We start from the raw sequence: 25,255 nt of genomic DNA, 5'->3' as shown, positions 1-25,255 counted from the left end.
CCTGGGCAACCTGCTCTAAGTAACCCTGCTTGAGCTTGGGGTTGGACTATATAATCTCCAGAGATCCCTTTCAGCCTCAACCATTCTGCGATACTGTGAAGGTCCCGGGAGCACAGATGATGATTAACTAAGACAACAACTGGAAACAGAATCTTCATTACCTCTAAGAGAGGCAGGTAGAAAAAGCATGCTCAGAGTGTCAGAAAACTCCGTATTTCCCGCACAAAGCTGAAAAACACTGAATGAAAGAAGTCTGAAGAGTAGAGTGGGTTTTTAGCTCTTTGCGTTCATCGGCTGCAGATGAATAATACTGGGCAGATCCATTACCTGCCCCCTCTTGTCCCTGCTGTGAACCAAAGACAGTGCACTGTAGCTACTACAAAATACACATAAATGGTAGGAAAGCATTACTACAAAGTTGGCAAGGAGTTACTGAAGAGTTAACAACAAAAACCCACTCTCCTTCAAAAATGCACACAAACATTGACTTTTAGAACTTCAGAAGCTTACCAGAATCCAAGCAGATCATATCTGTTTAAACAGAACATTTTATTAAGGAAAGTGTTGCACCAAGATTGAACATCTGTCCTCATGAGCATTCAAGTTCTCTACTTTCACCACAGTGAAACAACAATAAACAACCACAGATTGGTTGTTTGACTTGTACCTGTATTTTGGTGCTCGGTCCTGTCCATCATCAAGGGGAGGTTCTGGTGGCATAATAAACACTGTGTGTTCACTTTTTTGTGACTCATCAAGCTCAATCAACCGCGCATCTTCCACAGAGTCTATATCAATCTGAAAACAGAGTTTGTACAATTGGCTTTGGGAGAAGATGTCCATTTTAATTACATTTTCTCTAAATACTTAAATGTCAGGTCCACATCAGTATATTTTCACTTTTATTTTGTGATCAAGTATCCCTAAGCACTTTGAGAGGCAAAGTACCTTCTCTCCTTTATCTGTTCCTTTATCCGGAAAGAGCTAGGAAAAGGGAGAGAGAGAAAAAAAGAGTTAGAGCTTCTTCTGAATTGAAAAAAAAAAATCCTAAATTATATGAATTACAGTTGTGAAACTTATTGAGAAATCAAAACAGTGACACTAAATTGTCATATTACTGTGGAAGCAATTAATCTCTTTTTTGCTTTCAGCAAAGGAAGTATTTGTAAAAGGCAGCTATCAATAAACTTTATATCTGTTGACATTATGAACTAAATATGAAATCCTAAATCTGTAATAGGAAATCACCTTCGTTTAATTGGAAGAAATTGCTATTTTGAAGATACTTTCAATATGACAACTTAAGTATGCAATACTATAATAATTTAAGTGTGCAACATATGAATAATCTGCACATTATAGCCAGAACAATAACATGAAATGATCAAAAGTATATCATTTAATAATACTGATATTTATTTTCACCTTTTCTATGCAGTCATCAAAAAATGCCAAGCCAGTATCCTTGTCACTCACAAAACTGCATTCTTCAATAAATCTGCTGAATATCTGCGTTTTGGTGAGATGTGTGTAAAACTTTGCATAGGCACGGTCTCGACTTTTTAAAAATCCTGGTTAGAAAAGAAAAGGAACACACAACTAAATATCAGTTACAAGTTCCATAAGAAGACAACATATAAAGTGTCAACAGGAAAAAACAACACTTAAAGTTCTATTAATCAAAGTGCTAGCTTTATTAACAAATAACCACTTAGCATCATTTGTATTCAGAAGATTAAAGTAATAGTTTTTATCATTAATTTTTCTACATAGTTAACAAAGTACCTGGCATACAATCACCCCATGTAATCTGTTCCCTATGTCTGTTTATTTTTCATGCAGGAAAAAAAGGAGGTGACGACCTCATATACAACCAGAAATGCTCAAAAAAAAAAAAAAAAAAATCACAAAAAATTATGTATTAGCCTAAGAGATGCTGGGCTTGAAAATATTTAAGACTTTCCAAACATTTGACTAAAAATCTCTTCTCAAATCTCTATTTCAATAAATAAATAAAAAACACCAGTGGCATTTTTAGCTGGCATTCAACTCATGAATAGATCTGAAAAGTTAAAGTCATAAGGGAAGGAAAACAAGATAACCTTTGCTGACTATTGTTTTTGTTATGTTTGTGATCTCTGCCTAGTTCTCTGTTTTCCAATTTATACCAAGAGTATTACTTTGTTCTTCATTACTGGGCCTCTGGCATTTTTGCTCTACACAATTTGAGAAATATTCTATAACTTCCAAGAGCTCCCAAGCAGGAGGGTATCACACTACTGAAAGATGATTCCTCTAATACCAGAGCAGTTAGAAAACTGAAATTCTGTTTCTGTATATCCATGTTCTAATCAACCTCTAAGAGCTTTAGTTTATCCAATTAYAACTTTAAATATTGCAAAGAGTTGCACAATCAAATGGAAATTTGAACTTTTAAACAGCAGTTCAACCCTAAAGTTTTAACACTGCCAGTGCTATCTGCAGCTGATCTGCCTCACCCTTACCTTGATGATCAAACAATGAATCAGCAGCAGTTGCTTTATTTGAAGGGGCCTGGGTAATTGGCTTGAGAAATGTTCTGTAACCCTTTAAAATAGATGCCATAAAGCGGAGAAAAGCTTCCTGGATCTCCATCTCAAGTTCAATCATCTTCTTCTGCCAGGAGAAATCTGCCTCAATGGGAGTCATCTCTACTGCAGAGCCTTCTTGAGTTTTCCTGTGAACTAGTAAAGAGCAACACATATAATCCTATATTAAAATTCAGTGTACTAGAATAGGTAACTTCTGCAAGACATTGAAGATGGATTTTTTTCTTTTTTATACTTGCCAGCATTCAGAAGTGACAAACACCGGAAACAAGAGTTCTACTTATTCTGTGATTACATTCCAGTTGGTCCAGACTATATGAAAGGCAACCCTCAAGGGTTAATTATGTGTTTTCCTAGCCCGTCTGGGCCTATGGGATATGAGATATGAAGAGGATCTCAGCTGAGTTAATATTAATCACATAATCAACTGAACGTCATCTTTCAGTAATACATCCACACAAACGCTGTTCTCATTACATGAAATTGCACATCCAGAAAAAGGTTCCTAAAAATATTTTCCAAAGGAAGTTCCAACATTTTTGTGTACTAAAAGGTTGAAACAAGCAGATGAGATTCACAGTTCACTCTTGCAACAAGCTGAAATGCACACAGTATCACTGTATTTAAAAAACAGTAGCAGGTACTGCTGAAAGTTTACCTTGGAGCACACTGTATTTCCAGATTTTTCATTTTATGAAAATGAAATTTTACAGCTTTCTTTAGCTCTGCAGAACCCAGAGGGCTGTTCTGCTACAGCTCTAAAACCTCTCATGCTCATACAGCCATTTCAAATTGTTCCCAGAGATATTCCAGTAAAAAGTTAACCTAAGATTGTTTATCCCAGATTTGTTTAGCCTGAGTTTTAAGGAACCCATCTTCTAAAGTACAGTAATCTTTTTCTTTTAATCCATACAACAAAATTTGTACAATTTCTTCTTGAATTTTTCCTCAGCAGGGTTCACTTACTGTACATTCTGCCAAAACAGAAAAACTCTTTAATAGACACCACTAGTTCTGCTCAAGTTAAAGTTTGGAGCTCAGTCTACAGCAGTTACATATTAGGTAGAACCAAAATAAAATAAAAGATTAAACAACCAACAACACAACCAACAACACAACCAACAACACAACCAACAACACAACCAACAACACAACCAACAACACAACCAACAACANACAACCAACAACACAACCAACAACACAACCAACAACACAACCAACAACACAACCAACAACACAACCAACAACACAACCAACAACAGACTAAACAGCTATTTGCAAAAAAATTATTAAAAATTGAGGATCTACCTTCTAAACACTGCATTTTCTTGTTTCTGTAATTTACAAACACTGTGCATCTGTTGTACACATTCGAGCTTTCATTGTCTCCTTTTCCAAAACAATGCAACCCAGCATACTCTGAACCAACTTATCTTAGAGTCTATCAACTTACCTTAGAGCTCACTGAAAGGAGCAATACCCGAAAAACTGCTAAGTGCAGTTACAACTTTGCTCTTACCTGTCCAGATCACTAGTTTGGAGTTTTTCCCCCAAGTACTTTGTCAAAATTTAGCTACTTACTGACTTTTCTACAAAAAAAAAATCAAGTATCTGAGTTATTCAACAGTATCTGCACCAAGCTTATCTCACTCACATCCTCCTTCCTTCTGTTATTTTTGACAGTAACTTAATGTTTTAGGCCGAGGTCCAAAAACATGTTTCAGCTGAAGCTTTGCTTAAATATAGTTTAAAAATAAGCCATGGCTAAAAAAGCTAAATATACCTCAAATTTGAAGAAGTTAGAGCAAAGAAAACAATAGTCTGGGAAAAAAAACAACAAAAAAACCCCATACCATATACGATAGAGACCCATGCATTTATACATTAATTTTTATTTAAGAGTTGTAGATGTCTATCAGAAAATTTAGTAGTTTTCTTGGAATATTTGCTTTCCCTGCTCTAGGCAGTTTCTCTTCTTACCCCTCCTTTTTTTATTGTTGGTTTTTTTGTTTGTTTGTTTTGATATATTTCACCTGCTGCCAGTTGTGGGTGCAGTTTCTTTAAGGTGCTGAGCAGACTTTTACATGGCTTCTTAGGAAACTGTTTCCAGTTTGTGCTCTTCTTATCATCTGATCTAAAATACAGGGGAGGAAAAAAGGATATATAAAATCCATACATGATCTAAAAAATAGCTTCCATTGGCCTTAATTACTTTATTTGAAGAACTTAACTAAAAAAGGAAGTTATATTGGAAATAAATCTTGCGACTGTCCCCTCTGTCAAAAACAAAAGATGAAGCAACATAACTGAAATGAAGAATTTAATTTCCTCAGATATGGAGAAGTCTTAACTGAATTATGAGTCAAACCTTCTCCAATCTACAAGGAGGATTTGCAGTTAGGCTTAATTTAGACTTTTTGGTTGGAGTCTCACTTGGCCAATTTCCCTCTTAAAATCTTTTATCAATCTTGCAAATATTATTTAAGCACACTAATCCATATGTGATTAACATGCAAGGTTTATACTACTGTAAACTTGACATACTGCTACTGATGCAAAATAAAGGCAGTCTGGAACACAACAACATGAACTTAAGTTACTGTAAAATCTTAGAAAACCAGTCTGGTAACTTTATGGTCATATGATACACTACAGCCTGCCATACGATAACTCCGTTTCCATTTCCAGAATAGGCTAGCAGGGATTAGGAAGACTGGGAATTCAGTTCAGTTTGAGAATTATGTAGTTGATTAAGCAGTGGAGTAAATTGGCTTAAACAGATGCTCACCTTTGTTAGCAAGACAATGGGTACAATGCCAGACCTTACTTAGCAGACTGATATAAAGCGAGAGGGTTGGGAGTATATCCTGACACCTTTAAGCCTTTTTCTGGAAGACTGGAGAGAATTTCTGTAGCACAGAGTACAGTGAACTAGCCACAAGACATAAGTTATCACTATATAAGATAATACTGTCATTGCTTGTTTYGCACTTCATAGTGAAATGTTCATTCAGTTATTTGCTAAACTGGCATAGACATAGAACTTTAAGATGTGAGCTGAAGTTTTTCTGTTTGAAACAAACAAAAAAAAAGTGTGCTTGAGGATTTCTTCTCCCTTCCCTCTTCCCATAATGGTATGCCTAAAAACAACATAAGAATAAGCTGCACTGTTCCAAAAACGCAAGAGGAAAAATCTTGCCATAAAAATAAAACAAACTCTCAAATCTGTGCCCTAAAAAGGTTACTTTCCTTAAGCAGCTTTCAATGTTACTTTTACGGAGACAGTTGAAAACATCCAACAACAGACACTAAAGAAGATGCTGAATGAATAAAAGGCATTCAGCATTTTTTGGCAGTAAATAAAGCTTCAGATTATCATAAAGAAGATACTAGCAAAATTGCTCTCAAAAGACAGACTGATGTACTAGAAAATACTGAACTGGTTATCCTTCAGTTTTGCAGCAGCATAACTGCATGGAACGTCTTCACTCACTAATAATGTAATACTTTAGAATTCTACATTATCATCAACACAGAGTGCTTTATGGAGATTTGATTTTACATAAGACAGAAAAATTTTACAAGATAGAAAAATATCCCCATTTTGCAGTTAAAAAAAATTTGCATATAATGCAAGTACCAACAGGTCATATTTACTTATGTCAACAGTTACAGATATTCAACTGTTCTGTAAGTCAAATAAGTGATAGAAATGAGTGCCCATATAAGATGGGCAACAACAGCCAAAAAGATCAGCTGATTGGTTTGGGGGGTAGAGGGGACTTTAAAGATAGCAAAGGAAAAGGTTCTAAAATCTTTAGTGGAATGCCTCACAAGAGGCCAGCCCCAGAAGAATTTTAGTTCAGTAATCAGTAAGCAATCCAAGTAAGGTTTATACTTGGTCTTTCAATGACTCATTCCAACAGAATCTTGGCATTCACCTCTGTCTATTAAATATCCTACTGTTCCTATCTACATCATTTTTCTGAAACCCACTCTTCAACTTCAATTCTACTTATGACAAAAACATTCAGGTATTTTTAACTAAAAAGAATATCTTCATATAAATGAATTACCTTCTTCAATTTTCTTCAATACATTCTTCTTTTCACAACACTTGTTAAAATTATTCTTTTGGGGATATAATACTTTGAAATACACTGATGAAAATGCTTTTTACAGTGTTTTTTAATGAGGACATAGGGAAGGAGAAAATAACAAGATGAAAAATAAACAAAATGCTCTGTGTACTATTTCCTTTCATGCTCCTAATAAAAACAGCTGTTTCAGTAATTTAAAGGAAGCTTCAATAGAGCATCAGAGGAAGGGTCCTCTTGACACAATGAAAAGCAGGGAAGCATTCAACTGACCCAGAGATGAAATGACTAATTCTAACTCAAGTGAGTAAAAATGAAAAATCAAGCCAGAGTTAAAAAAAAAAAAAAAAAAAAAAGTGACACAATATGACATATACTTTCGCAGAGAAGAGACATGCACTTTATTTACTGACATTCATCCTCATCTTGAAATATCTTAGACGTCTCTTTCTACTTATGATCTAAATAATCCAAAAATGAAACTTGATTTCATCAAGTTACTAAATTAAACACCATCTTGTTTTCAAACCCATTATTTGCACTGTCATTTAAATATGTTACAGAAAAAAGTAACTCTGAATCTGCTTCTTTTTGAGAAGCCACAAAGAAACTGTTAATGCAACACCTTCAATTTCAGAAAACCATTAAAAACTAACAGTTAGGGAAAATGTTTTAGATTGACTGCAGTCAATACACAAAGCTTTGCCCAATTTATCTTATGAAGAATTCAGCTCTTGTATGTGAAAAGAATTTCTTTATAACATTCCTAAACAAAACACTGATTTAAGGTGCCCTGAGTGCAAGCCAGCATCAAAAGCTATCCTAAGGGGTCCTGAAGCTTTAATATTCACAAATACTCACTGACCAGAGTCAGGTAAATCAAATTCAAAAGTGGTGGAGCAAGGTGAAAATGTGAGAAGTCATGTGGCATAGAACATGCACTCTTCTTTCTCTTTTCTAGATTATATCCTATTTCCCTAAAGAGTATTACTGGAACTGAAAAAAAAAAAGTTACCATTGTTACATTTAGAGCAACATCTGCATCACGTTTCTACAGGCAGCCCTAAATGCTGACTCTTGGCTTAATATATTTTAATTTGCTATGAAGCATTAGAAAAGAGAAAGAGGACAGAGGATAGACAGGAACGAAACTATATCAGACAAAACAGTTCTAATAAAATTATATCTGAACAATTCTCTCCACCATAGATAAATATAAAAAACCCACAGAACTTACATGTACACCATGTTTGTGTCTAAGTCAATGCACACAATATCCTGTGGTGGATCATACAGATCAAAGTATCGTGAATCTACTCCAACAATAAATGGAACAGGTGCACTCAGCACAGTGGCCAGAGACAAAGGACAGAGGGGGATGTATGGACATTGCCACTGAAATGGAAATATCATCTGAAAGAAAAATTAAATGAAATCAACATATTAAAACAGGACAAGGGACGCTGTACCATAAAAAACAAGTGAAGGTACATACAGAAGGCTGAAATAAAATTGCTAAGAGCCCTGCTACATTGTCAGAAGAAACAGTCTTCAAGTCTGATTGCTTATTTATATAGCACATTTCTTAATTATCTATTCAAAAATATTGATCATTCCAATAGTTATAAAAATTATAACAAACATACTAGGGTACTTCAACTAAATGCCAGCGCTGGAAAAATGATTATTTAGTGCGTCAATTTTAACTTAAGAAAGCCTAGCAGCATTCAGTTATTACAGAGTTAGCAGTGATTTCCTCCACTGCTGTACAGAACACTTTGTACTTACAGCTACTACAGCTTCAGCAACTCCTGTCAACACAGCTGGTCTGAGAGAATGGAGGAGGATCTTGCCTTCTAGTAATACAAAAAGTAATAGAGTAGCACAGTTTTCCGGTCCAAGATTCATGAGCAGAGTGCTAAAGTTTGCTCCACTAAAGGGGGGAAAGGAGAGGAAAGAGAAGGGAAGGTTACAGGATTTAAACATTAAAAACCTTAAAAAAAAAAAAAAAAGAGAGAGAGAGAAAGAAAAAGAAAAGAAGCATTACTATCGAGTTTCTGAAACCTGTTGGGGACTGACTGGCTGAGTAGTGCTAATGTCATTACCACACATCAAATATTTATCTAGCTAATAAGTAATTACCCATGCAAGAATTCCACTGCTAGAAACCAACTAAATTAAAAAAACATAATTAAAGAAGCACAACTATGCTACTGCTAAGATGTGTTGTTTATGGCTAAGGAACAGGCATCTTGTCATCACAATGTCTACTTTATTACTATGGCAAAACATCAATCTAACTGGTTAATGACTAACCCAAGCATAAAATGACAGTAGTAGCTTCATTTGATGGGGTTATTTCAGGCAAGAACTCAAGAACAAGAATATCCATTTAATCTTAGAATCACAGTACCAAGTTCTAATAACAGTCAGGCAAAAATCAGTCCATCATTCTGATACAACACACATTTAATTCCTACAATTTAGTGTCTATTTCATTTGTTTGGACTGCATAGACATTTATGAATTCAAGTGGAATCTGTAAGAGCAGGCATATGCAACACTGCCATTGGAAAAATTTGGTGGCTTGCTCCTCTTTTTCACTTAGGTGGTTGCGTAATAGATGTGATTAAACATGGGATTCTTTTAAATAAATATTATATGACAATGTTTAAAGAAAAAAATCAAATAAAAAGGGAGAATGCTTTTTTCTTCTTTAAACAAAAAAASAAACAAAAAAACCAAAACCATTTCACATACATTGGGAGCTCTTGCCCAGAAGATGCAGGCAGTATTCACAAAGACTGCATCAACATTCAATCACAATAATCAATTTTAAGGTACATTTTAGATTTCCAGGATGTTTGCACAGTTATGCATTGTTTCATTTCACATAACTGCTCGACATAACATTGGATCAGAAGAGGGGAAAAAACAAGATACTAAATTGTTTTATTATATGTTTTTTTAAAAAAGTATTTTTGGAATCTGTGTAGTAAGCCACACACACACACAAACACACACAAATATGTATTTTTTTCCCCCATAGCCTGCTTCTCTCTTCACTGTTCCTACAATAACCTAGCAAACCATCTTCATTTCAGAATAATTGGTGATATTATCCTTTCATAAGGGACAGGACTGCACCAAAAAGAGCCACACTATATAACATTATAAACACATATTGAATTTTCTGTTTATAAGAGCTAATAATGCCTCATTGCCATTAGCCTCTTATTTTCTCAAGCAGTATAGATTTAAAACACAAATAACGATACCTTAACGGCAAGGGTGTAGAAACTGGCTGAGACAATATTAATGCATCATGGGCAGAAAGCTGAAAAATATAAAATAGTAAGTGATTGATAAGGACAATTCCAAATTTAATACAGTATAATACTCCAATCTAAATGTGTTTTCAAATAACCTAATAAAATGCTTGGCAGACTGAGGGTCACAGTGTTATGCAAGAGACATGAAACAGACAGTCTTTGGCACTTCTGTTCACTAGGTCAACAGAGCTTATGTTAGTCACTGAAATGATTCTGAGAAGTTACAGGAAACTGTTTGTGACTCAGTGTTGGACATGTAACTGCTGCTAGGTGATTAAACAGAGAATCACTAGAGACAATGCCCCAGGAGGCTGCAACATTTGACCTGCAGGAGTAAGTAAACAAGTGATAAAAAGACAAAAAACCCTCACTKAGTAAATCAAATGCTGCCTATAAAATGAGAGAGTAATATATGATAGAGATTTCAAAAGCACATGTTGCATTATTCTGCCAGTTGTACCATCTGAAGTCTTTCTTTGTTTTTTTTTTCACCCCAAGTTTGCATCCATCTCCTCCCTTTTCCCTCCCAGAAGAGGAATTTTTAAAGCTGAGTAAAAGCCTAAAGGAAGAACCCGGGCTTCCAAAACTAAGAAAGAAGATCCTCCACTATCATGACTAAACATAGAAGATGTTTTCCTTACCTGCACAAGAATTCTCGGCCTTTGCGGTGAAGGGAAAGGTATATTGTGCATAAAGTGGGATATGTGCCTGAAAAGAAGAAAAGACCTTAGAAAAGCAGCACAAGGGACTGACACCAATCACATTTTGTAATTACTAGGGTACCATGTCCTAGAAATATTGCTGAGATTTATTTGCCATTTTTATAAGTTTAGTAGCCTTTTTATGCAAATTGAAAGCAAAATAGCTCCACTCACCTATTTTTAGTGTGACATATAATACTGGCAGCTTTAGGTATGTAAGCAGAAGATAAGAATGCACTGGGATTTAGGCAGGCCATTTAAAATCCCAAGCAGTCAAACTCCATGCTACAGAGTTGTTGATGAAGAAACTATATACTTCACTTCCAAAACTCTAACGCTGTCCTGAAGACAGTATCATATTTAAGTGATCTTATAGGACACCATACAATAAAAGTATCCTCTATAAAGTTATGTATATTGACAATCCATTTGCATTAGTTTCCGTGGTTAGAAATAGACCTAGTAGATAGTCACTGTTAATTCACAAAGTCCCTGAACTTATATTTAATAATTTAAAATGCAGCACTGCAAACATTAGCATGGATCTTATAGCTCAGCCATTTTCTATCTGACATGGGTAAAAGAAAAGGTAAGCAGGCTTGACAAACTAACAGAAAAGCCCTGGTAAAATCCAGTTCATTTTTCTGGCACTGTAGAGCCAACACCCATAAAAGGAAGTAAAAATTACTTCTATCAGGACAATATAAGGTATACGCTAAAAGCAAAAGCATGGAGCAAGCATCAGCTAAGTAAGTGCCGTGTGTATAAATCACCTCACTTTGAACTGATACAACTGTCTGCACACATAAATTTGAAAAATGGTTTACATACTTTTCAATGGGAAGAGGATGAGGTCCAGAGACAGAGAGTTTGTAGATGAACATAAGAAACTTTCGAAATGCTTCAAAGAAAGGCCAGTGTGAAAGAAGGCAGATACACTTGTTAGAATTGATGGACTTGGAAGTAACCACTTTCCTCTCTACAGCTGTCAGGAGACCTAGCTGCAATTGTTGCTTTTCCGTTAGCAGTTCCCGGGGATAAGGCTCATAAAACTGAATAGCAGCACCATAAACCTAAAAAGATGAAGAAAAACAGCTGAGTAGATCTACTACTAAAAAGAAGGTTGGGTTAGCATTTTTGAAGCAGACTTAAGCCTTTGGTGTACTATAATGCTTCTGTTGGCAGCTCCTGAAGCTACTTTCTATTTATGTAACACTCATAAATAAAGTACTTTTATAAAAGAAATGTAAAATCTTTTGATCTCTTGTGCCTCTCTTCCTCTTTTCACAGCACTTTCCTCAACAAAACATTGATACACAGTAAAAGGAAAAGAGAAGAACCAAACCTCACGTTATGACAGGACCCTATATATTGACTGTTACAAATCAAATCATGTCAGGAAATGCTTATGTTCAATAATATTTCTGTATTACCAAACTAAACAAGAAAATTTATTTTAGCTTTGAGTTTATTTATTTTATAAAATTAAATAGGTTCCAATCTTTTCTAACATTCCCTCCTTATTTGTCAGATTTTCATAATTAACTGAATTATCTTGGCAAGCTTAGCAAAAGGAGGAAGAGGGGGAGATGTATACCACAACATATGTTCTTTCAGAAAAAAACCCTGGCAGGTACTGCATTCATCCTTGTTAAATCAGTACTAATATCATGGCAAAATGCTTTTGCTTCTTGCTTGGAAATGGTTAAGTGTGTAAATTTCCCTAACAGGGGATCCAGAGAGAGCAAAAGACAGATCACAACCAATATTTATTAACATACCTTTTATAATTTAAGCTATTATCATTAATAGAGTCAAACTGTTATTATTAATAGCAAATAACTAATCACGCATTACATTCGCTTACTCCCTCACGCAGTTCACATATACACCTATAGTTGTTGCTGGGTTGAAGCAACAGCTGGGAGACCGATATCAAACAAGTGCTCCCTTGTTTCATCAGGTGCATCTATAAACCTGCAGTCTTTGTGTATAGCTGCCACCACCTTCTTGGATGTGGGCCAAGTCATGCTACACATTGCTGGTGCCAATGCATGCTGGTGGCCTGGTACAGATTAGGCAGACCCCTGGTGTTCTGAGTTTATCGATTCATGCAAACAACTGAATTACTAGTCTCTGGTGCTCGTAAGATCTTGGGAGCCTTTCAGATGCTACCATTCAGCACACACTTTTCCTCTCTGCCTAGCTGTTTTCTGGTGACTATTTCCCTATTCACATCTATACAGCCCATTTACATAGACCCACACAGAAGAGTCTTTTATGATAATAATGGGAAATCAATAAGAACTTAAACACTATTAATACACATGGTAACCAAAYATCCCCTTACCAGGTAAACTCCTTTTCCACTGCTAGGAACTTCTTGCTTGAAAGAACAGGGAAATTCTGGCTCTGTGACTTTGGTCTACTTCTGTGGGACTAACCACTACAAACTCTTCCAGTTATTTCTTGTTTGGGCTTACATTTGTCTTATAGGAAGGCAAGGTATACTTTTATAAGGGAGGTATTTAACAATTTCTTTTGTAGTATTTCTCAAATATGAAAGAAAATGTCCATTTTACTCTGTATCAGCCATTTCAATTAAAATACAAGTTCACTGTGTGCAGCCATACCTTTTCTGCAGAAGAACAAGTCAGTACAAATGTTGAGAATACTGGTAGTGGATATTTGGTTTGTGGGTCCCAGCATTCAATAGTAGCTCCCATAGGAAGGCAGAAGAGAGGTACAGAATCTGACAATGGGAATGACTCATAGTTCTCCTGAGGATATCTGAAAATTAGGCCTTGGAAACAGGAGGAGGAAGAGTAAGTGCATTTGATCTGCCAGCCCTAAATAACGTAAGCAATATATTTTCCACACTGTACACCAAAATCTACGGCTTAGCTGGATATAATAGGCTTTAGATTACATCTGCAGAAGAAAAAAGTCTCTCATTTAACAGTAAGGCTAAATTATCCAAATGATCATTTGGAAGTTTTAAACTGAGAGTCTCCCTTTTGGTAACTGCTTAAGTAACAGTAGATTGTAAAAACTAAGTAGTGAAGATTTTGACTTTAACCCAGTTGGGAATCACCTGGGCTACTTAAATGTGCCATTTAAGGGGATTATATTACAAAGAAATTCTAGGAAGAAAGTGATAATATATCTACTATAGCAATAGCAGCAAGACCTTATGAACTAGCTGACCACATTTTCTGCTAATCAGTTGATGTGTTCTGTATTAGCAACTATTTATTAGGTTTTCAGAAGTATATCTAACTCCACCTGCTAGAAAGTATGCACAAAAGAATCAGCTTACTATTGTTGCTCATTTAGTTATTTTATGATACAGTGACTTTGTTTTCTCTGACTTCCACTTCTACTTGGTAGTTTATTCCTCAAAGGAATTTCTTAGGTTTAACACTTATTAGAAACAACTACTGAAAGTTTTTTTCTTGGACTTCTTTGGAAAAAAAAAATCTCTGGCAATGCATTAAATTAAATTTAAATTAAATTATAAAAATGAGATTTAAAAGAGAGGATTTTCCTGTCATTCATTGTTTGGAATGTTCTTCACTTTACTAAAGCAACAAGCAAATAGATGTGGAACAGAAAAGAAGGAATATATTTAACTTTCAAATTAAATGCAAGATGTTGGATTAGTTGTGAGACATAAAAGTAAATATGAATAAGGTTGTCTGCAGTTTTCAATTATTCCTTCTTTTCCATCATCACCAACACAAGAGATGAGATATGAAATCTTTTGTTACATCTCAGATGCTTGCTAAGCTTTCTGCTAAAGCTTCTAAACTACCAAATCTGTCATGATATGAACTAAATTAATATAGAGCAGTGCTGTTCCTTGCTTATTTTTATTTCCAAAGAAAAAGCCGGGGAAGCAAAGAAGGCATTACAGGTGTTGATTTCAACTGACATGCTCTAGAAATATAATTTTGACAGACAGCACTTAAGCTTTTTTAATTATTTGATTTCATCAAACCATTTAAATGTTTCTGTTAGCATGTTTACACAGTCCACTTCTAAAATTACTTACCAGCTTTATACGCTAGAGAGTTAGAAGCTGGCACAGACTTCTTATAACAAAGGTATACACTGGAACCCCACTGTAAGACACAAATATCACCTTAGGGAGAACAAAGATTACAACAGGCAGCAGAGAAATCAGGTATAAGCATTTGAATGTACTGTTACTTTCAAACAAAACAGACATTTAAATACGAAATGTTAAAGAATAAAATTACTGGTTGGCTGGTCACCTTTGAGATTACGGATTTACATAAAGTAATCACTACCACCATGCCATTCTTTGGCTTATTCCAACCTAAGAACAGGAAAAGTGAAACAGATTATTTGCAACTTTCACATTTCTAATTTTTTGGCTATTTAAAAATCAGATTCTAATGGGAATCTCATCAATGGGAGTGAAATTCTAAACGTTTTCACTAGAAGCTTTTATGGCATTTCTATGAAATGAGTTACACAGTGTTTTGGCAGTTTGTCTAATCACATTTTATCATTTGAAGAAGAATCACATGCTTCAGCCTCAGAAAACTAAAATTGGACTAAAAAACAAAGTGACTGAAAAAAAAAAAGAGTACAAGAACAGACTGTAAGCACCAATTACTGTTCTTTCACTTCTTAGTAACATAAGCTTTAACAAAGAAAAAATAAGTGTGATTCATACTGAGTGTCCGCACTTTAAGAAACAAAAAAGGAAAATCCTTTGCACTACTTCTAAAGAGGAACTATGCATGAATATGCAAACTGATAAACGGAGTAATCAGTTTGAATAAATACTTCACAGCACCTAAGGAAAAATCAGAAGAAGAACTACAAAACTAAAGTCTCTCACATGGTATATGAAATGAAAGAGTTATGATACAGCAGTAGAATGCAGTCATAACAGAGCCAGCAAGTTCAAAGAGCTACTGCTTTGGTTTTTTTCCCCCCCAAAACAAAAAGACAAACTTAAATTCTCACCATGCCGCAATTTAAATTCTTATCAACTTTGCAGAATGTATGAGGAGGGGTTTCTCCTTTGCTGGTAACAATAACACAGATATCCGTCACTGCCAATGAATTTTGAGGTCGTACTGAAGGAGCCCTTCGATAAGTGATAAAGATCCGTTGAGAAGAAGCTGAACTATTGTTAACATTGGCACAACGACCATAAGGAGTAGCCTGAATCACTTCGCAGCCTGAAATGATACGTTCCTTCCCTTCATATAGAACTCTGCAGATAGGAGGGAGGGAAAAAAAAAAGAAAAGAAAAGAAAAAGACACCCACATATTATGCACATTCAATTTTATATATAAAGTTACTTGGGCAAATTCACAGAAATTGTCTATCTAGTAGCCACTGGCTTTGCATGCTGTCACCACACCATTCTAAAGTGCATTTTAGATTTTGTCCTTGCTCAGGTCCATGAAGCAAAGAAACTTTAAGGTATTTATATATGCTAAATAAAGAATCTCCAGGGAAAAAAAATCATAACTATGAAAAAAGAAAAATCAAGCCACATAAATAAATATACAGCTATTGGATTAGCAGAAATGCTGCACTATAAATTTAAAAGAAGTTTTAAATTGCGTGCCCACATTATACCTGGATACATCTTATAAATTGTTTTCATCACTAAAATCATTTCAAGCTTACTTTTTAAAATGAAATTTTGGGGAGAGAACAACAGAAGACTCCCTGGATCAATTTTTGGAGAAACAAATCAGTGAAGATTTATATTCATAGTTTAGATAACAGTTCTTAAGGAAAAAAAGACAGATTAAAAAATATACAAATATAAAAATAGTGATCCATTCCACAAAAAGGACAGAAACAATAACTACGTTGACTGTAGTCTTTGAAAGCAGAAGATATCTTACCGCCCTGTATGGCAAATATATTCACACTGTTTGTATGTTTCCTTAGCCATCTAAATTCCATGGTTTGTTCTTCTAAATTGCTGCTTAGATCATTGTATTCTTAGCAAAAAAACAAGAAAGATCCTTCACTGCACTTAAACAAGGCATACCTTTGCACCCAATCTTCCCACACATATTTTCATTAGGACGGGACCATGACAACAAGTATGGAAGTCAAACTATACACCAGCGCATAATTTTAACACACATATCTTACAATAGGCCAGGCTTTACCTTTCTTTCCACACCCGAATAAGCAATGATTCCATTTACTTGACTCTCCAGAGTATGTACACAATACTTGCCACTTTCAGATGAGTTTACAGCTTTACAGTGCAAGACAAAATTTAGGAAAAAGGTAATACATTAATATTTTTATTTATTTACTTTTTCAATGATTCTGGTCTGCAGCTTCCAACCTATGGTTCACAACTTTGCTTTAAAATAAAAAATAAGCAGAGAAAATGTGGATAACTGTTCCAAACCATCCTGGGCTAAATATGCTACAGATTACTAGTAAGCACGTATTTGAAAATTTCACATATATAAGCTAAAACAGACTTTTTCCAGACCCAGTGATTCTCAGAACTTTCAGAACAATATACTATGAAGCTTTCAAAATTCCTAAAAAGACTACCATCCATTTTTCAAACTAGAATATACAAATTACTGTTTATTCTGATTCCCAAGAACAAACATGAATCACTTGTGACAATATTTTGGACACATGTCAAATACAATCCTGGAATACTTTAATAAAGCAAAGAAATTGCATGAGTTGGAATTATACTGAAGTAGCTATCAGGCTGTCATATAAATWAATTCAGCTTGTTCTTGGAAGACAATATTCTAGCTTTCAATAATTGTTTCAGTTTGTAGAGTCTGATCATCACGCTCTTGCTAAATTTAAATCAGAGGGTGATTATGGTGTTCAAAACAGCATAATACAAGTGTTGCTACAGAAAGTACACTCTAAGCCAAATATTCTTATGGAAAAAAAACTTATATTCTGCTCTCCTTATTTTGTTATCTATTTCATAAAGTTAAAAAAAGCAAAAAAACAAAGAGCAGCAGCAACTGTCAGGCCACCTTCATTCAGGCATCAGCATAAAGATTTTACATAAACTCTTCACATCATTGCCTTATAATAATCAGAACGGAACATTAACAGATCAGTCTCCAGTGGAAGCTTTATTTTCAATTCAATGTTATTTCAATGCTACTCATTTTAATTAATTTTTTTTAAAGTACAAATTTAAATTTATTTCAGAAATATTTTTCAACTGACAGCTTTTGAGAGGGAAAACTGTATTTATACAGTTTATAAATACCTAATTATAAATATTATCATCAGTTAATTCCAGCAGTTCAATTTTATAGGTTTGTAAGTATTCCCAGAAAGATATTTGAAGATTCAAGAAATTTAGTTGTGCAAATACTTCTAAGAGGTAAGGGGCTGACCAGTTTTCAAGACTGCAACAATAGCGTCCCCTCAAAAGCAAAAAGAACCCCCAAACCTGCCATCCCCACACATATAACAGCAGAAGTATTATTAAAAACAAACCATTTCCTGACTTCATACAAATTGATGATATTAAGAAAGCAAACAAGCAAAAAAACCCCACCAATAGATCATTCAAAATAAACAATGATTTTAGTGATTCAGGTCAAAACATTAAGAACCGATACGTGAAATATTTAACTTGACACCCTGTATAAACAAATTCCTTCCTGAGAAGAGTTTGCTCCTACTTGTTTCAACTTCTCAATGTCTACCTTCAGATTCATTAGTAATAATCAGGATAAGACTTGCTTCCTGCTGCTAAGTTTATATCTTGGCCTTGATCCTAAATACATCTCATTCACCACATATGCTAGCAACTTCAGTGAAGTTTCATCTCAAGAAAAACACAACCTACAGTTTCTTCCAGATGTTAGGCCCTTTCTTTCCAAGCAAGACTAAGAACTCTAACATCTCTTCACAAGGGTGTTTCACATTGTACGTGTAAATTCCATCATGACCAGTTTTACTGCATTTAAAGGTATGCCTCAATAAATCAAATAACAGTATTTAGAAGATAAATGCTGCCTTCTTGCAGATGTAGAGTTTTCTTTACAYTGAGATTTTTGACTCAGCTTCTGGAAACCATTTCAAAATAGGCAGACTGTTGCAACATTGCATAGCATGGGCCTGCTCTCCAGTTTGATCCCTCCCCTATTTCCAGCTAGATTTCTGCCTTTTACAATCCTTATACGTAATAACTCTTTACAACAACTCTTCCTATCTCATTTAAGAAAGAGAAGGCAGTATGCAAATATTAGATAATAAAGGAGCTAAAATAAATACAGAATCACAGAATGGTTGAGGTTGGAAGGGACCTCTGGAGATCATCTAGTCCAACCCCACTGCTCAAGCAGGGTCACCTAGAGCACATTGCACAGGATTGCGTCCGGGTGGGTTTTGAATATCTCCAGAGAAGGAGACTCCACAACCTCTCTGGGCAACCTGTTCCAGTGCTCTGTCACCCTCACAGTGAAGAAGTTTTTTCTCATAATTGACATATGTTGTGGCTCAGTCTCACCATTTGTAAAATATGTAATACTTCAGGGTTTAACTGAAAATGAATTACATATTCATAGCTGTAAAATTTGGTTTTACAATGCATAAAATATATAAAATATTATTTTCACAGAGATAAATTTATCTATAAGCCAAAACAAGTCATTTTAGGGATATAAATACACAACACTATAGGCAGTAGGGGAAAGCAGAAACATGGGCTCAAGCAGAGGGAGAGGATCTAGGTACGTTATGTCTACTACCACCACTATTATTATTTATCTAAACATACCGTTGACTAGTTTTCTCATTATCATCCTCAGCTGTTTCAAATGCTACTGCCATCGTCACATAAGTGAGTTTTAGGGCACCATGGAAGATGCTGGCTATTGAGAATATCTTCCAGTTTCCCTTTGCTCCCCAAAATTTGAGTTCATTTTGAGTTCAGTACTCCTGCAGATACTTTCAGAAAACTGGTATGCTGAATGATATGGGCCCCTGGCACAGAATCACGAACCAAAAATTCCATCCTACTTAAGAAAGTCAGTATTTCCTTATTTGCACAAGGAAAGTTAAGTAACGTTTGCATTACTCAGTAATAAAAGAACCTCTGCTTCAGGCAAGAAGTCTAGTATTCTTTCCTACACATGCAACCTACCTCCCCCAGCTCGATCCTTACTATAGAAAGTGTTATAAATCACTCTTCTATATTCATAACTGAAGTGGAGGRAAAAAAAAAAACAAAACAAAACAACAGAAGGTAAGATTTTGTTTCAGAGTCACGTTGTACCTAAACCAAAACAAGTCTCAAATCTCAGTTCCCCCCTATTTCTGGAATGTTAGGAAAAATATTTGGAAAGGATGTAGTACAATGACTGGTAAATAAATTATTTACAGACCTGTAAACTTAAGATACTGAATTTCACAGCTACACATAGGTAAAGGAGTTTAGAGAGCTCTCATCCGAGGATCAAATCTTTATTCTCCCAAGTAAAAAGAGCAAGCACCCACTCTCATTACAAGTACAAATACAGGTGATACAGCCTTTAGAAATTTGCAAATTGCATGCCACAGCAAATGCAATACCCAGAAGCTTGGCGCATGGCCCAACTGTATGCAAGTGAGGACCTGCAGCAGGAAGTCACTCTAGCAGTTTACAGACACTTGAACTTAAGAACAAGTAGAATCGGAAGGTGGGGAGGGAAAGAATGGAGGACACAGAAATAGAGAATACAAGGAAAACAACAAAAGAAAATAATCAGTAAAGCAGGAGCACAACTCCATCTCCACTCCCTCCAAAAACCCTCTTGTTTTAAAAAAAATCGTTTAATCAATTTACCTTGAAATAGCCCTGAAAGAGGTATATATACACACACATATTTATCAATAATCATTTGAATGCTAAGACTGCAAGATAACTAAGTTTTAGATACATCTTAACAAGCTGGACACAAGATTACGGATTAGACCATTTCAGAGTATATACTCTTCCTTTATTTACTATGTCCACCTAGCATGTGAGCTGACTTAGCAATGGTTTTTTTTACAATAAGAATAAAATATTCTTTCACATACGGTTCTTTATTTAAAAAAAGAGAATAGTATAAATTTGCTTTCAGACTAGACACTTGACATATACTACATCTCTTGCCTCAACTCCACTTTCATTTGATCATACTGAAACTCACAAAAATTTGCTCTAACCATCTTTTGCATGTAGCTTCTAAACAACAGGAACAGCAGGGGGAAAATGTTCATATGCATCACTGCTCAAAGAGAAAAGCCTGCTATGATTTGTTGAGTGTGACATCTGAACTAAATTTTTCTGTGTAAAACAAATATAAAATGCATGCTACTTGCCAAATACCATACTTTTCACCAATATTTTAAAAAAGTGCATCTGTCATGAAAGCTTTTAGTCAGTCTACTATTTTCCTATTTTGCTGCACAGCAGGATCTACTGTTCCCTATGAAAACAATCCAAGCACTGAAATTCCTAAAACTGTGATGGACATGAAAACAAATATGTGCTGGCAAAGACCCTTCCATAAACCAGCAGATTTCAGCATATACTTTTAGGATTCATCCTGCTTTAGAACTTTTTCCTCCTGCTGAAACTTACTGAAGTTTGTCATATAATTCAAAAATAACTGTATACTGCAATTGCACAAGTTCAGATCCCATTATAACAATTTTCTCATCTTGCAGTGTCAATCACACACATAGAAGAAGACTATTTTAAAAACACAGGAGATTACTGGAGATTATCAGAAAATAATTTAGACAATCAAGCTATGAGCTATACCAGGTTTATTATACAACTTGAACCTACCCTTAATGCACAGATCTTATGTAACTAATTTCATTACTACTTTCACTACTAGTTTTTCCCCAGCTAGACTCTACTTTTAAGTTAGCATTGATAAAGTGGAGGTCAATTGCAGAGCATATATGCAACTACCATTCTGGCATTATGCTTGACATGCTTAAACTTAAAAATGAAATTAACTAGTTTTTGTATAGCCTAGATATAGATACAAATATATTTATGTCTCCAGTCCCACTTTATTACTTATTTATATATTAAATAAGGAAAACCATGCACATTCTTAATTTATCACCACTGTAGCAGTTCCCCTCACTCAACATCCATTGTCTTTTTCTGATTCTCCCCCACAGAATTCTGCAATGTACTTTCCCAAATGAGAGCAGCAGCAGTGCTGTATGTAGCAATTCAGACAATCCAATACAATAGTACTGCATGGGTTATCATAAATTGAACATTACCTCAAGAATCCAGTAGTATAGAGTACAACATTCACCACCTTAAGATCTTGGGGGACTTTTCAATATTGGTCCTTGAATACTTACAATAAACTCAGTATCTTAAAAGTCATAAAATTAGTTCAGAGTTTCTCTGTCCAGTTTCTCTGCCTACCTACATTTATTAAGCACTGAACTTCAAGCACTTATAATGCCCAACCACACAGTTCAGATAGTTCCATTCTGAAATTTGTCTTCCCTGCAGTTTACCAGCCTAAATTCTCCCATTTTCAATACATTAATCTATTGATAACAAATCTTCAAACATATTCATCTGACTTTAATAAGCACCTAAGTTTATTAAATTGTCTACCTCCAAAACATTATTTACAGAGTCACAGAGGTTCCCAAAATTTACTTTGCTCATATAACACCCTATATAGGAGCACCAGCTTGCAGCTGAGCACATATGCCAGATAAGCCGACACCAAGAAAACAAGGGAAAGACTTCTTACTTACTGGATTTCAGAGCTGAGAATTAACAAATTTCAGAGTGAAAATGTTTCCCTTGTATTGCAACCTTGAATCTTAAAATTCATCTCTTCAACCTTTAGAAGTTAAAAAGCAGCAACCTCATATACTTTCCAAAGTAAGCATTAACTCTGAAACACCAATCTTCTTTTAAAATAAGTGTCTGAGACCAATAATAACCAGATTTTTTTCACTCTAAAAATCAGTTCTGAATCCACATAAATAAAACAGTTTACTGACTTAAACATAGTCTGTCTTAGGCTTCAGCAAAAAGACTTTACAAATATTTCTGGAGAATGATGAAATAGTTTCGATTTACTGGTTACGAGAATATAGCCCCTAGGAGTTTTTGCATGTAATCAAGAGATCAAATGTTAACTAATTTCAAAAACATTTACAAGTCCCGTAGACATCAGTGATGTAACAGAGCAAAATATATTTAAGTATTTAAATACAGTATTAAGAACTCTGTAGAAACTTAAGCTTCAGACATCAAAAAGCTGTGGTTTATGAAATACAAGTACCATCAGAGTTGCCAAGAGCCTACACAATCCAGGGTTTGTAGCCAATCATGTCAGAATTTTTAAGCAACCTCACAAATTTGCTGATCTGACAGTAAGGCAGACTACAAGACTGTAGGTAGACGGATAAACTTTAAGCACTTTGATTCAATGTCCTTCCATTATCAAGTGGTACCTTTCACATTAAGCATTAAAATGCATTGCATGAAGTAACCCTTTTTGTCTTCTGATTCAGATCAAATGTTGTATTTTTGGGTTTCCACTACACCACTTCTTAATTTAGTGCCATTTCTTCTTGACTTTCCTAAAACTGCACTTCATTTCTTGTATTTGATTTGCTCCATTATATATCATTTTAAACATTATCACTCCTTTTAAGGAGACAGGTTCAATAGAAGACTGCCACTTTTTCCCCCAAGTTGTTTCAGAAAGAGAATATTACACACAATAAACAATATAGATACAAAGAAAATACATTTTTTAAAGTATTCTGATACCTGTTTTCATTATCATCTATGAAGAGTAATAACTTATTATTGAAGGATGAACTGAACAGTTACAAAAGTCTCACCCGATATCAGTAAGAGGTGGTTTGTCCCGGCCCCTCTTGTAGCAAAGAAAAAGCTCTGGACTCTTAAGACTCCCATAGTTTAAGTTTGCTTGAAGGGCTGTAGGGGTGGCTTCAACACAGGTGTATCCCTCTGGAACAGTCTCACCAGCTGATTTAATTATCACAGCAATGTCTGTAATTGGAGCCTTTGGACCAGTTGACTTTGTTTCATGGCGGCTTATTTCTTGGTCCAGGAGAGATGCAGTATCTGTATCAGTGAGTCCTGCTACCACAAAATAGTCAGCCACTCGTGGACCTTTGTCTTCTATCATGGTTACGTCAGTAATTCCTGGGGAAAACAAAGAGAGAGAAATCAAATACTCTGCTTTAACATTAAACTCTTTCCCTCAACAACTATTACAGTTCAAAGCCTTTAAAGAGGTTTTAGCAAATAAAAAAATTCCCATGTAGATTTGTAGAGATTTCATGAAAATTCTAGAGCAATTCCACAACAAACCCTTTCATTTCTGCTGCTCAAAAAGACTGCATTATAGGAATTTGATTCCAGTTCTACCGCCACAACAGATTCATTTTAGAACAAGAACCTTCTCAACCTATCTTTAAGTGATAAGGAAGAAAAAGCTCCTACCAGAGCAGGTATACAGAAGGTTGCTCAGCATAAGATATTAAACCACTCAAACTCTTCACAGGCCACAAATTAATGCAAGTACCTCTTACTAAAAGCATCTATGTTTTACTACCATCACTCTGAGTAATCCGACTACAGAATCACACTATTATTTACTGAAGAGAGAACAACACACAGTATATGCTTACTAGTGCACCTTCGGCACATTTTACCCATTTTGGTTCAGAATTTAGGCTTAATAGTGCAGTCCTGAGACATGTAATTGGCAACTGTAACATCTGGAAGATGTTTACAAAAATCACACATCCAAAACCACATTTCATCAGCTGATCAGGCAGTACACATAACTGCTCAGCTGCACATTCCAGATACGGAAAAAGTTGTTTTTCCACTAGCCTGTTCACTAATCTAATTTTAAAGTAGTGAAACACAATTTTATATTAAGAGCAAAATTAGCTGCCATACTGTGCCCAAATATCACAGGTGCAATCTCAAGTATTAGAATTCAAGAAATTCCAATCTTTTCAAGAGTTTAGAGAGAAATACTTAAAACAGTAGTTGTCAAACAATTACACTCAGTACTATTCTACACTTACATGGAGTTAGGGACCACCTACTTTTGGATCCCGTGTTTCCATCATGAGAACTTCTGGGCTTCATCTACAAATTTAAACAAGAATAGAAGTCTTGTTTCTGCCTCTGAACACAAGTCAGCCATAGCTGTAGAGTTCCTAGCTACAAAGGAGTGATGGTCCATGAGTATTTCTCAACACTATGTGGATTAAAATTGAAAAGTTTCATGTATTTATTACACCCTAATCTGATAATTGCAGAAACACTAGTCTTTGCTAACAGAAGGGTGGTTTGGGGAAGAAGGTATAATCCTATTTTTTGCAATCTGCCTCCTCTTCCATCTCTTATTCTGCTCTTAGAGAAGTCATATCGAAAAGGTATTTTCCCTCTTTGTACTTTACAAGACTTCTAAAACTTATCAGAAGTGCTCTGAGTAGTCAGCTGAAGGAA

At 35.2% G+C, this 25,255-nt stretch overlaps 1 protein-coding gene across 6 annotated transcripts in view; it reads right to left on the bottom strand.

Moving 5' to 3' along the window:
- Positions 1-25,255, bottom strand: part of DENND4C (DENN domain containing 4C) — a 71,187-nt gene that overhangs the window by 25,699 nt on the left and 20,233 nt on the right. For 2 of the 6 annotated variants that reach the window (XM_026073502.1, XM_026073507.1), the window contains exons 2-16: positions 23,605-23,932; positions 15,720-15,972; positions 14,773-14,842; positions 13,352-13,521; positions 11,550-11,791; positions 10,659-10,725; positions 9,964-10,022; positions 8,474-8,678; positions 7,923-8,098; positions 4,622-4,722; positions 2,505-2,723; positions 1,426-1,571; positions 949-984; positions 668-798; positions 511-531 (exon numbers count right to left, since the gene is read on the bottom strand). In XM_026073502.1, coding sequence (XP_025929287.1) covers positions 511-531; positions 668-798; positions 949-984; positions 1,426-1,571; positions 2,505-2,723; positions 4,622-4,722; positions 7,923-8,098; positions 8,474-8,678; positions 9,964-10,022; positions 10,659-10,725; positions 11,550-11,791; positions 13,352-13,521; positions 14,773-14,842; positions 15,720-15,972; positions 23,605-23,915 — 2,207 coding nt within the window. In that variant the 5' untranslated portion in view covers positions 23,916-23,932. The remainder of the gene's footprint in view (positions 1-510; positions 532-667; positions 799-948; positions 985-1,425; positions 1,572-2,504; positions 2,724-4,621; positions 4,723-7,922; positions 8,099-8,473; positions 8,679-9,963; positions 10,023-10,658; positions 10,726-11,549; positions 11,792-13,351; positions 13,522-14,772; positions 14,843-15,719; positions 15,973-23,604; positions 23,933-25,255) is intronic. The other 4 variants (XM_026073506.1, XM_026073508.1, XM_026073504.1 and 1 more) reach the window with 3 other exon arrangements.

Source organism: Apteryx rowi, unplaced genomic scaffold (assembly GCF_003343035.1).
Source record: "Apteryx rowi isolate R43461 unplaced genomic scaffold, aptRow1 scaffold_37, whole genome shotgun sequence".
NCBI lineage: Eukaryota > Metazoa > Chordata > Aves > Apterygiformes > Apterygidae > Apteryx > Apteryx rowi.
Note: the sequence above shows the minus strand (reverse complement) of the source record. Positions and strands in the feature narration are given on the sequence as shown.